Below are 12,235 nucleotides of genomic sequence, written 5' to 3' on the forward strand. Positions count from 1 at the left end.
TAATCTGTAGTCTCTCATGGGACTACTCATTTGCTTAAATTTAAGCACATGCTTGAGTGTTTTGCTGGATCAGGGTCAGAGTGCTCAGCATCTTGCAATAAGGGCCCCTGGAAGTGGCATGCCCTCAACAAATCCCATCCCCTCCTCCCATTACTGATGCTTTACACACTAGTTGATATCATGAATTTGATTGGCTTGGCATTCAGAAATAATGCCGGCCTCTACAAAGCCACCTGTGTTAAAGAAATATTTTAACTGTGAAAAGCTAGAGACTACGAGCAATAGGGGTGCACTGTTTTGTTTCTGATTTCACAGTATGTATAAACACCTTTCCTGGCTGATGTCAGTGTTTCACAACTATTGAATTATCATATTTCTGCAACACAGAACACTCTTGAGAGAGAGGTCAATGGTATTGGAAATAGCATAAGAAAGTTAAGGATGCATAATCTGGTTTTCAAAAAATCCATTAACCAAAATAGCAAATTTCCATCAACCTCTCTACACTCTCCTGCAAAACACACACTTGGGGATATTTAAATGTGTGTTAAAAGTCCATTTCCTATTATATTTCCCATCTCATGGCTCCTTTGGGAGAACCTAATTCATGAACAAACAATTCCCAGACCAGATAACTAAGTTCTTTGCTGACCTCTTTCCATACAACCCGACAATAAGAGAGCTCCAGTCTCTGTATTACCACTTTCTGGTGGTGTTTATGCTGCTTTACTGTTGATGTAATGGAAAGAAATTAACATGCTATCATCATCGTCATTAATTATTATTATTATGCTAAAGACTGCAAGGAAAAGTTGGGTTACTTGAAAGTTTAAATTTTCCATGAAAAAACAAAGTGCCATATAATCATTGGGTGGGTACAGAAGGTCAAAAAAATATTCTGTATTATTTTATATTATACATTATATATATTTTTTTCCCCAAAAAATGTTAATACAACTCAACTCATTCTGAATAGTGTCTCTCATACACACCACCCCAGGTATATTACAGAGTTGGGACTGAATTGTCCTTGGACTCTTCATGCATGTGAGGAGAGAGACAAGTATGGAGAAAGTATCGTCTTGTTCCAGCCCCCACCACGTTCCCCCAGCAAGGGCTAGGAACAAATGTAGTCCCTGCAATCAAGGAACTGTAAAGATTGTTCCCTCCTAGCACCCTCGGGGGAGCAATTCATTGTGAATGGAATGGGTAGGAGACAGGGACCTACCCCACTCCCCTTCATGTCAGCTCACAGGGCCAGCCAGACATAGGAAAGTGAGCAGGCTGCATACGTCCCCTGTGCACTGGGGATTTCAGGGATAGTTTGTACATCTGGAACTCAAGCCATTCATCCATGCTGACTCTCCGGGGGCCATGTGGCTCCACAGTGACCCCAAGGGGGGCAAAGTACTATAATCTGGTTTCTAAATAATAGAGGGAGAAAAAAATTAAGAAATGCAGGCAAGGGGGTGGGGGAAGGAAGTTTTTCAGAGGCGATTTGGGAGATAGCTGATGAGCCAGAAAGATACAGGAGACTTGTTCCAGGTGGCAAGAGCTGCAACGAGCACTCTCCTACTGACACTGGTGAGGTGTGTCTGAAAAAACAGGTATGGAGAGAGAGAGAGAGACAGACAAGGGGCCTGATCCCAAGAGAAACGGAGTGCCTGAAACATCTACTGAAGTCAATAAGAGATAAGGTCCCTCTCAGGCTCAGGCTTGAAGTCAGTGAGGAAGTCTGGAGAAATTCCATCCTGAAATGAATGGGGAGCCAATGGAAGGGGAGTGTGATGTGGTAGGTTTTGCTCGTTAAATTCCTTTCAAATGTATGTTGTAACTCAGATACCTTTGAAATCTTCAATGTTAGCATATTATTTAGTACTCAGTACTTCATCCATCTGGCATGGATATTAGCAGTGGAAACTATTTCCAAGCCAGTACTTGTCTTCTCCTTGCCACTTACACTCATGATTCATTGTTCAGCTTTATCTCTCCATATATAACTAACTCAGGGAGACTAAATAAAAATGAGGGTGGGTGGGAATCTATTAAGCATAGGAACCAATAAATTCAGTTTCCTCTGCAATTCAAAACCATATCAGCTTCTGACAGATTCTCTTTAAACTGTGTCATTCTCTGCCCTTGAATATATGAAAGGAGACATGGTGTGTATATGGGAAAGGGCAGTAGTGGGGTGGAAGATACCTAATTGTGTCATATTTCAAGCTAGCATCTATGCTCACTGGGTTATCTTGGCATTTAATAAAGTGTGCAGTGAGCATTTCAAGTGGATATGGTTATGGCTAAATGAACACTGACCATTAAAGAGCATCTCTTCTGCCCAACCCTCAGGATTTATGTCTGCTCCTACTGGAGAAGTAACTTACAGTACTGAGCACAGGTTAAAACTTGCACCTTGCTTGTAAGACAATGCTGCACCAAGTAGCAATGTGTAACTGTACTCCCCTACATGCCTTCATAGTTAGCTATATATCAATACCACACCTAAAACCTGTATAGCCATGTGTGTATTTTATATGGCTGCCTACCCGTGTAATTAATTACTTGTACACATCCTTATAAAATATGAAGAGCTTTAAAATAGGTATTAAAATTTTCCATTTTTGAGAGATTTCAAATTCTCAAACATTTCAGTTATTCTTATACAAGAGACTCACTCTTATAACTGTATTTTAAATGCCCAAGGGCCATACTCCATTTAGCTTAATGGTCATGTTATATACTGAAGGGTTGTTATGGAGACTGTTCTGAAGTATTCCTAGAAATTTCAGTGTATAATTAGTGGTGGATGCTACAACACAACTATCAAGTTATCTCCATGGAAACAACCAGAAAACCTATACTTTTTTGGTTGCAACAAGTGATCTGCATCAACACTGCTTTTTATAGACCTTTAAGATACTATTAAGGGCTCACTGATTGCCTTGTTTGTTAGTTAAGTTCAGCTTAAATATACAGGGTAAAATTCTCTCTTTGATCCACATGTCTAGCTCCCATTGATTTCAACAGAAGTTACCTATGTGCCACCACAGATGGAATATATTCCATACAAAATAGATTGATGACATTATCCTTATGATTAGTAAAACTGAGGATGATCTATATGTTAGAGATGGAAGAAGTTAACTTTAAAAAAATCTTCCTATTTTCCCGGAAATCCCTTCTTCCACTCGGCTCTTCTCTGAAGCCTTCAGAGCATGGAAACTCACTCTCTAACTGAAAGTTAGACATGGCTCACAGCAGTGCCACTCAAGGCACTGGGCAGAAGAGTGATACAAGAGTCTCTCTCTCCCCCTGGTGCCAGGCACACCACTACACAGTTCTTCCAGATCAGGGAGTGAGGTTGGGAGCAAGATTCTTATACTTTGCACCGAAGCCGTGGCTAAAGATAATATGCAGTACAGATAAAACTCCAGTCAGAGTTTATTCAGTTCTTGTATAAGCAATTTGATAAGTTCCAAACCAAGGAAGGAAGGGGACTGTCAGCCAAGAGCTACTCTCACATTAGTTTGAGTATACCTGTACACCAAGAGGAAAATATATTTTAATCTCGAACACTGACTGGTCATGTGCAATATAACACAACATTATTTTGTATAGAAGCTTTTACACAAGTGTTCACACAGGGCCAGTTTGTGAACCCTTTAGGCCCACTGGTGAGAAATTTGTTACATCAGTGGTTCTACTGACTTCACTAGGAGTGACCCATGTGCATCCATTACCTTTGAAAGGACTTCTCCTGTGAGTAACTACATATCAGCAGGAATAAGGGGTTCACAACCTGACCCATAATATTTTACAGTGTTAATTCAGCTAGAGAGCTAAACAACAACTAATAGCACAGCAAGAGGAAAATTAAGAGGCACAGGAGTGAGAGAAAGACATTTTAGGGGAGGTTCAAAGACAGTGAAAGGTTGATAAGGCAGAGCGAGTCAGAAATCTTTGTCTTGCTTTCCTTGGTACTTTAGCTGCTGTTCCAGATGGCTGGAACTCCAGCAGAGAATGCCTTTGGCCATTAGATTGTGTGAAGAAATGCAGAGGCAGCCAGCAGAGCTAGATTTTGGACTTCATGAAGCTCATGGCCATGGGCCCCCCGGGTCTGGGAGAATCTTGGCTTTCTTTAAAAAAACAAAACAAAACAAAAGCACAGTTCTAGCCCCTTCCTGTTTGTTAGGGTGACCATATTTCCCAAAGGGAAAATGGGACACTGCGGGGAGCTGGCCCAAGCCCTCCCTGCCCACCCAGAGCTGGCCCAAGCCATTTGCCCGAGCCCTGCCTGTCCCCCACTGAAGCTCTGCCATCCCCCCACCCGCCCCTGTGTAAGGCTGGCATCGCCACTCACCTCCTTGCACATTCCTCCTCACCGCACCCCACTTTTTTGACAAAAGTGGGCATTTGACCCATTTGCTCTTGCCAACTGATCAAATCAAAAAGACAAATTGGACAAATACCCAATTTTGCCAAAAAAGTCAGGATGCCCAAGACAGGCTTAAAAAAGGGACTGTCCCAGCCAAAACGGGATGTATAATCATCCTACTGTTTGCAGATAGCCTTCAGATGTAAACAGATCTAATCCATTTTCATGAATCTGTGCTACACTTCCTCAGCGGGAGTCTGTGAGGGCATAAAACACACGTACAAAGCGAAATTATTCAGTTTGGGGTGCGTCCTAAAGAACCACCTCACTAACCCAGCTTTAGGCTGGCTCTGTGCATAGTGCTAGGATCACACCAGTCAGTTATATCTGAGATGAGGAAAGCAAGATATTGTTCCAGAAGCCCCCACAAAAGTACTAAAGCCATGTCTGGCCACCAGTATTAGCCATAAGAGGGATTGGGGAGGGGCGTAGAAAGAGACAAGGCCAATGAGGTAACCTGTGGCAAATATATCCAGCGATAATAAATAAGGAGCTAGTGCAGTTGTCTGATGACAGGGGTGATAGGATTGTGCTTCTTTTGTGTGTGAAATAGCTAATAGCAGCAGTCTGCATACGCTGCAGCCTGTAGAGTTGGGATCTGGGGAGACCACAGAGAAGGCAGTTCCAATCTTCAAATCAGATTACAGTAACTCTTTGCAGCCAGAGTACAAAAAGCCAGTAGAAGAGCCAATGCAGTTTGACTTCAATTAGATTATATTCGGTTTTTTATCTTTGGGAGGAAGAGAAAGAAAAGGAAGCATCCAAATCTATTCCCCATCCTCCTCTTCGCAATAGACTAATTCAGTAGGGACCTGCTGGGTACAGGCCAAACATACAACAGTTCACCAAAATATTAATGGGATAGCTGTATATAATCTGACATATGCTTACATTCCCATAAACTTCAGAGCATTGATCAAATATAGCACTGAGAAGCAATGACATTATTCCTCCTAACTCAGCAATTTAAACTGCGGCTGTCGCCTAATTCCGAGAGACCCCAACATGTTTAATCTCTCAATACAGATTAGCAGCCCTAATCTAAATAAACCTCACTGACAGCACTATTAGAGCTCATTAGAGTTCTCACCAGATGTTTCAGTTTGTGTATACGAAGGACTCTGGTTTTTCATTCCAATATATGACCCATGATACTAACATATTTTGTGAATTAAAACATGCAGTCTCAACATATCTTCAAATTCTTGTTCTTCTGGGGGTAAGTCAATACAAAGCAGAGACAAAGGATTCTATCTTTGTACATCTTAAAGGTAGTTTTTGTTTTATGGACACTTCTCAATGTTTCTCACATGCCTATACAGCTATGACTAATATACACAGTATTTGCTTTTAAACTGAATGTGCAGAGTGCATTTATTAGTCTGAATATCACAGAGTGTACATGCAGACTGATCCGGAGGTACTCAGCAATGTGTCAACACCAGAACTGTCAACAGCTTTTACAGTGTAGTTGTACCCACGTTGGTCCCAGGATAGTAGAGAGACAAGGTGAGTGAAGTAATATCTTTTATTAGACTGACTTCTGGGCCAGACCTGAAGAAGAGCTCTGTGTTGCTCAAAAGCTTGTCTCTTTCACCAGCAGAAGTTGATCCAATAAAAGATATTACCTCACCCACCTTGTCTCTCAAACAGTTGTTACAGACCGAAGAACCTGAAAAACTCCTGTGGTGACTAAGTTGCTGCAGATAGTCAAAGTATTTTAAAAAACAAGTTATAAATATAAATTAATGGAGATATCCCATCTCCTAGAACTGGAAGGGACCTTGAAAGGTCATCATGTCCAGCCCCCTGCCTTCACTAGCAGGACCAAGTACTGATTTTACCCCAGATCCCTAAGTGGCCCCCTCAAGGATTGAACTCACAACCCTGGGTTTAGCAGGCCAATGCTCAAACCACTGAGCTATCCCTCCCCCCCTAGTCCTGTTTTGAACTGAATGAAAATAAATAGACAAGGGGACCAGATATGTAGATTGCATAAAGAATGTCTAACTGTATCTGTTAAGCAGGATTCTTTAGGGATCATTGATGGTATATTGGTGCATCAATGCTTAAGAAGACATGAAGTGATGGCCGCTATCACAGTATCAGTTCACCAGTCACATAGGTACAAAGCATCCGAATGGAAAACAGATTCTTGATTCTCTGAATCTCCCTCGAGGCCTGGGCTGCTGAGGACTACAGCACTCTCCTTTCTTGGCTAATTCTCAAGACAAACACATTCTGGCCTCAACTGCTGCTTCTTTCCAACTGCTGGTGAAAACTCCAGTCAGTCTGAGAGTTTAAGACGATGACTTGGGGCACAACTCAGTCCAAGAAAAATGCTTGTGTGGGAATATAATGCTGCTGCTGCTGCTGAGATCCAGTGGGGGGTCGGGGGAAGGGGAAAACTTACAACCATGGGCACATCTCCCTCATTTTGTGTGTCTAGTTTTAAATAGTTTCTATTATTTCCTATTTACATTAACTTTCTTCCCCTTTCTCTGTCATTTTTAAAAGAATATTAAAAGTGTGGCTAAAATACATTTTACAATACTAGGTAAAGCTAAATCTGAATCTGGCGCTATGGTATCTTGTGCTGTGATCCACTCAATCCTTATGTGCTGTCCAAGGTTGGACGACCTCCAAAGGACACCTAGCTGCCGCGGAAAGTGGTGTTGGTGATTCGGTAGGTCTCTCTCTTCTGAATGAGTCGGTAGTTAAACCAATGCCCTGCTCAGTGTTGGATGGCAATATGATGCAATAGAAGACATCCTTCAGATGAAGCATCAAACCCAGAGTCCTGATTACTTGTGGTCACGATATATCCCATGACAATTTTATAAGACTTGGTGTATTAACTCCTCTGGTCTGGCCAAATTTCAGTTCAAGTGCTTATATTCTGCCCATCCACCCCTCGCCCCCCACAGAACTATTGGTATAAAATAGTCTTCTCTGCTTCCTCTCCCAAAACTGTTGGGTAATATTTCTATATTTAGTTAATCAGCTGCTGAGCTGCACCCTAGAGGTGGCTGCAATTCAGCAGTGGTATGTATGTATTCCTTACATACTTCAGAAGGGTATTGCGAAGCTTAATACAATGCTTGTAATGTGCTTTGAGACTCTTGGATGAAAGGCATCACAGAAATGCAAAGTACCAGTTGTATCATTATTAACTGGAGCTAGACAGACCACATGTACCTGGTACCTGCGTCCCCTTTATACTCGAGACAAGGCATATAAATGATTATTGAGCAACAGTGTAGACATTGTAATAAAGGTTACAAAAAGGTAAGAAAACTAATTTTCTCCTTTAAAATAGTTATTTTGTTTTGGATAAAAGAACTTTAATGCAAACAAACTTAACCTTTATGGACTGATTCCAAGAAAACAAACGTTAACTAAATGACCATGAACGTTTAGGGCTATATCTTTAGCTAGTGTAAATTGGTGAAACTCCACTGACAACAATGGCATAACCATATTTTGTGAAGGCTACATCTAGAGCTGGCTCTGAACAAAGCCCCCAAATCTAAACATCCCTGAACTTTGGGAAAGCTTTGATCCAGATACAGAGTTTGAGACTCTGAACCATTTCAGATGGGGAAGGCCCAAGTCTGCTTTACAATAACATCTCCCATCGTCCTCCTGTCTTTTGATACTTCATAAACACTACACATAGAACCTCTTCTCCTTATGCACAACATCAGCTAACAGAGTTAGCTATTCCCATGTAGAATGTACCTCTGCCAAGTACATCATATTTTAACAGCAAGCTTTAAATCAATTGACTTGCTACCAATGAACAAGAAGGTTAAGGCACTAAAACCTCCACAGCCAGACTCTTCTAGGAGAAATTCAAGCCAACAAAAATTCCATGGGACTAGCAGAGTTTTACTGAGACAGACTTCAGAAATACTTAGTACAAAAACAGTGACACTCCTTTCCCGCAGCCACCAGAACAAAGACCAAGGAGTCATTTTACTGCCATTTGTAAACAAATGTATTATACAAATCCATTAAAAAAGCAGTTTCATTCATTTTAGTGGGAAAAACTTGAGGACAAACTGCTCAGGGGAGTTGAGGCTTCAGGGTATCACACATGGTAATGATTAAACTGGGTAATTTACATATAGGAAATGGAGTCAAACCAGCCCTTCTGACTTTATATACTGTGAATAGTTTAACAGTTAAGCCATTAACTACTCAGTACAAGTATCACCCATTTCAGGTTGCCATCAAGTAACATTGGGCCAAATTCTGCCCCCATAGAAGCCAAAGGGAGTTGTGACATTGGCTTCTATGGATCCAGGTTTTGGCTTTGTGGTTCTGAAAACCAGTGCTTCTGGGAAGGAAGAGGCAACAAGGGAAATAATTGCTGGCAGACACCGACGTGATTCTCAGCAGCAGTATCTCACAAGAAATACCACCTATGGAAAGTATCTAACTGCAGTGCTTGGAGCCAGTAGGTCAGATTCTCAGCTGGTATGGCCCATTATTTTGGGGGTAGCCACAGGTGACTGATACGGGCTGCCTCAACTCTGCTATGTGTAGAGTATGAAATAGACAGATGTACCTGGTGTCTAATTAGAATGACTGGGGGAAGTACACGTATATGGAGGTTCAACTAGCTCACAGTATACCCACTGGAGACAGAGATCCTCCAAGTTCAGCTGATGGTCTCTCTTACCTTTGCAAGGAAACTCCAGGCTGCATATTGCCATGAGGATGTGATGCTTTTTAGCTTCACTGTGTGCAACATCAGAAAGAATCCCAACAGTCCACTGTAAAGGATTGAAAAAGTTTCCATTAATAAAGAGAATTCTCTTAGCTTCTATTAGCCAGAATCTTACAGGTTTCTTGATATCTCTTTTCCTATTACAAAGCTAAACAAATGTTCCACAGGTAGTGTTATTCAAGAACTGGAGTTGGTGATTTGGTAGACAAAGAACTTATTTTATGTCCAAGAGACCCTGTTTTTTTCCAATCAGGGGCTGCAGTATAAGTAAGAACATTTGATGACCTCATGCTTGGTCTTTAATGGGTGCCAAAATGCACTAGCATAATCCATGCTCTACAGGTGACTGGAAACATGAAGTCAAATTCTGATGTTCCAATGGCTCTCATTCAAATCATTCAAGATTTCAATGGGAGCCAGACGTATACATTTGGCCCATATTCTCACTCAGTCCAACTTCTGTGATCGCTTGAGCTGAAACAACCACTGGAGAATTTCAGTTTCTAATATTGCCATATTGCTTAACCTTCCTAAAGACACAAACTTCAAATTAAAATGTCAAATGTATCTTCAATTATGGTGGATAGAGAATAAATTAATAAATCTGTAGTGTTGGGGAATAAGACGTCCTGATGCTCTTAACTGACAGATTAAGTGAATTCACAGAGCCATTGAGGGTTAACTAGTGAGGGGATTCAAAGAAATGCTTCAAACATACTTATGCAACACATTGTGGCATGACCAGGGGCATAAAGGGTTGCAAGACATCATCACTAGCAGCATGGGAGAGTGTGATGGGGTAATGAGGCTAAGGGTATGTCTACACTACGAAATTAGGTCGAATCTATAGAAGTCGGTTGTTTAGAAATCGTTTTTATACAGTCGATTGTGTGTGTCCCCACATAAATGCTCTAAGTGCATTAAGTCAGCGGACTGCATCCACAGTACCGAGGCTAGCGTCGACTTCTGGAGCGTTGCACTGTGGGTAGCTATCCCACAGTTCCCGCAGTCTCCACCGCCCATTGGAATTCTGGGTTGAGATCCCAATGCCTGATGAGGCAAAAACAGTGTCGCGGGGGATTCTGGGTACATGTCGTCAGCCCCCCCCCCCCCCCACACACACACGTGAGAGTAACGTCAGACAATTGTTTCGCGCCTTTTTTCCTGGGTTACCTGTGCAGACGACATACCATGGCAAGCATGGAGCCTGGTCAGCTCAGCTCACTGTCAGCATATGTCATCTGGGTGCCGGCAGACGTGGTACTGCATTGCTACACAGCAACAGCTAATTGCCTTTTGGCAGTAGACGGTGCAGTATGACTGGTAGCTGTCATTGGCTATCTGGGTGCTGGCAGACGTGGGACTGCATACAGCAGCAGCTCCTTGCCTTTTGGCAGCAGATGCTGTATTATGATTGGTATCCGTCGTCGTCGTACTCCTCAGTGAGTTCGGTCAGAGGCGCCTGGGCAGACATGTTTTGTCTCCTGGAGACTCAGTCCTGCCGGCAGTCCTATTGCACCGTCTTGACGATGATGGCTAGCAATCGTAATGCAGCATTTTCTGCCAAGCACCCAGAAGATGCCGATGGCTGTCAGTCATGCTGCCAGCCTAAGATGTAAAAGATAGATGGACCAGATTTGTTCTGTATTCATGTGCTTCCCGCTTCCTCCTTGAAATCAATGGCCTGCTAAACCCAGGGTTTTGAGTTCAATCTTTGGGGGGGGCCATTCTGTGTGACAGTTGTTTGTGTTTGTGGTTCTCCCTGATGCACAGCTGCCTTTGTTGATTTTAATTCCCTGTAAGCCATGTCATCACTCGCCCCTCCCTCCCTCCGTTTCGCGGCTTTTTTGAGCCCAGATGCCATAGCACTGGGATCATGGAGCCCGCTCAGATCACCGCGGCAATTATGAGCACTATGACCACCACGCGCATTGTCCTGGAGTATATGCAGAGCCAGAACATGCCAAGGCAAAACCAGGCGAGGAGGCGACTGTAGCGCGGCGACAAGAGTGATGAAGAAATAGACCTCTCACAAAGTACGGGACCCAGCAATGTGCAAATCATGGTGTTAATGGTGCAGGTTCATGCTGTGGAATGCTGATTCTGGGCCCGGGAAACAAGCTCTGCAGACCATCCGCTGAGGTGAGTCTGGGGGGAAGTCAGAGCCAACAGTGGGCCCCCAGCAGCAGGGAAAGCAAAGCAGCCCCATGTGGCAGGGGAGGAGCTCAGCCGGCAGACAGCTGCCTGGCTACTTCCTCCCTCCCTGAGCTGCCCAGGCACATAGAATGCCGCTGCCAGGGGAAATGCTGCCTCTTCACTGCTGGACATCCATCCCAGAGGCATCAATCTGGGGGGAGGGCATGTGACTCCACACTGCCGCCCCCTGCTCTGGCCCCAGCCCAGCTCCTCCCCCATCCCCAGTTCCGCCCCCAACTCCATTTTCAGTTCAAGCTCTGCTGCTGAGGAAGCCTTGGCTGTGCAGTATTGGGGGGGGAGGGGGAGGGAAGGGCAGCACAGGCAGATTCCATTAATGGGGAGGGGGCATGACTGGAAAAGATTGAGCACCACTATTCTATGCTGAAAGATTGTAACGATCTCTCAGGAACACTCCTCTGCACCAACAAAGGGAAGCATAGCTATGTGCAATGAGAAGCGCAGGAACATTTCTTCTTAAGTCATCTCTTAAAAACAAATCTTGAGGTAAATAAAATGCCCATTAGGATAAATGGCAGGTATATTGCTGACATTCTGCTTTTAGGCCAGGGTTCGTGTGCCTTACTGTGCAGTTTAATACTCCTCCCAGTTACTAAGACATCACTTGTATCGACTAGTTCTCATTGCTCTTTGTTCACTTATGTGTGTTCCCTTACCCACAATGCAGTCCAAACTGAACTGCTTTCAAATAAATACAGCCCCACTGTGTATTGGTAAAAACTATCCAGCTTACTTTTATTATGCATCTTCTGGGGTCCTTGGCAAGTCCTTCCTGACCCCCTAAACACACACACTTTTTAAAAGGTTGATGTTAACTATTTCACCCCTCCTCCATGAGCTAACAATGGTGA

The 12,235-nt window shown here is 43.2% G+C and overlaps 1 protein-coding gene across 10 annotated transcripts in view; it reads right to left on the reverse strand.

The window, feature by feature from the left end:
- TMEM241 (transmembrane protein 241) overlaps nt 1-12,235 on the reverse strand; it is a 105,386-nt gene that overhangs the window by 51,247 nt on the left and 41,904 nt on the right. For all 10 annotated transcript variants that reach the window (XM_042854837.2, XM_042854831.2, XM_042854836.2 and 7 more), the window contains one exon: nt 9,123-9,216. In XM_042854837.2, coding sequence (XP_042710771.1) covers nt 9,123-9,216 — 94 coding nt within the window. The remainder of the gene's footprint in view (nt 1-9,122; nt 9,217-12,235) is intronic.

The sequence above is a fragment of the Chrysemys picta genome, chromosome 2 (genome assembly GCF_011386835.1).
Source record: "Chrysemys picta bellii isolate R12L10 chromosome 2, ASM1138683v2, whole genome shotgun sequence".
NCBI classification, from domain to species: Eukaryota; Metazoa; Chordata; order Testudines; family Emydidae; genus Chrysemys; species Chrysemys picta.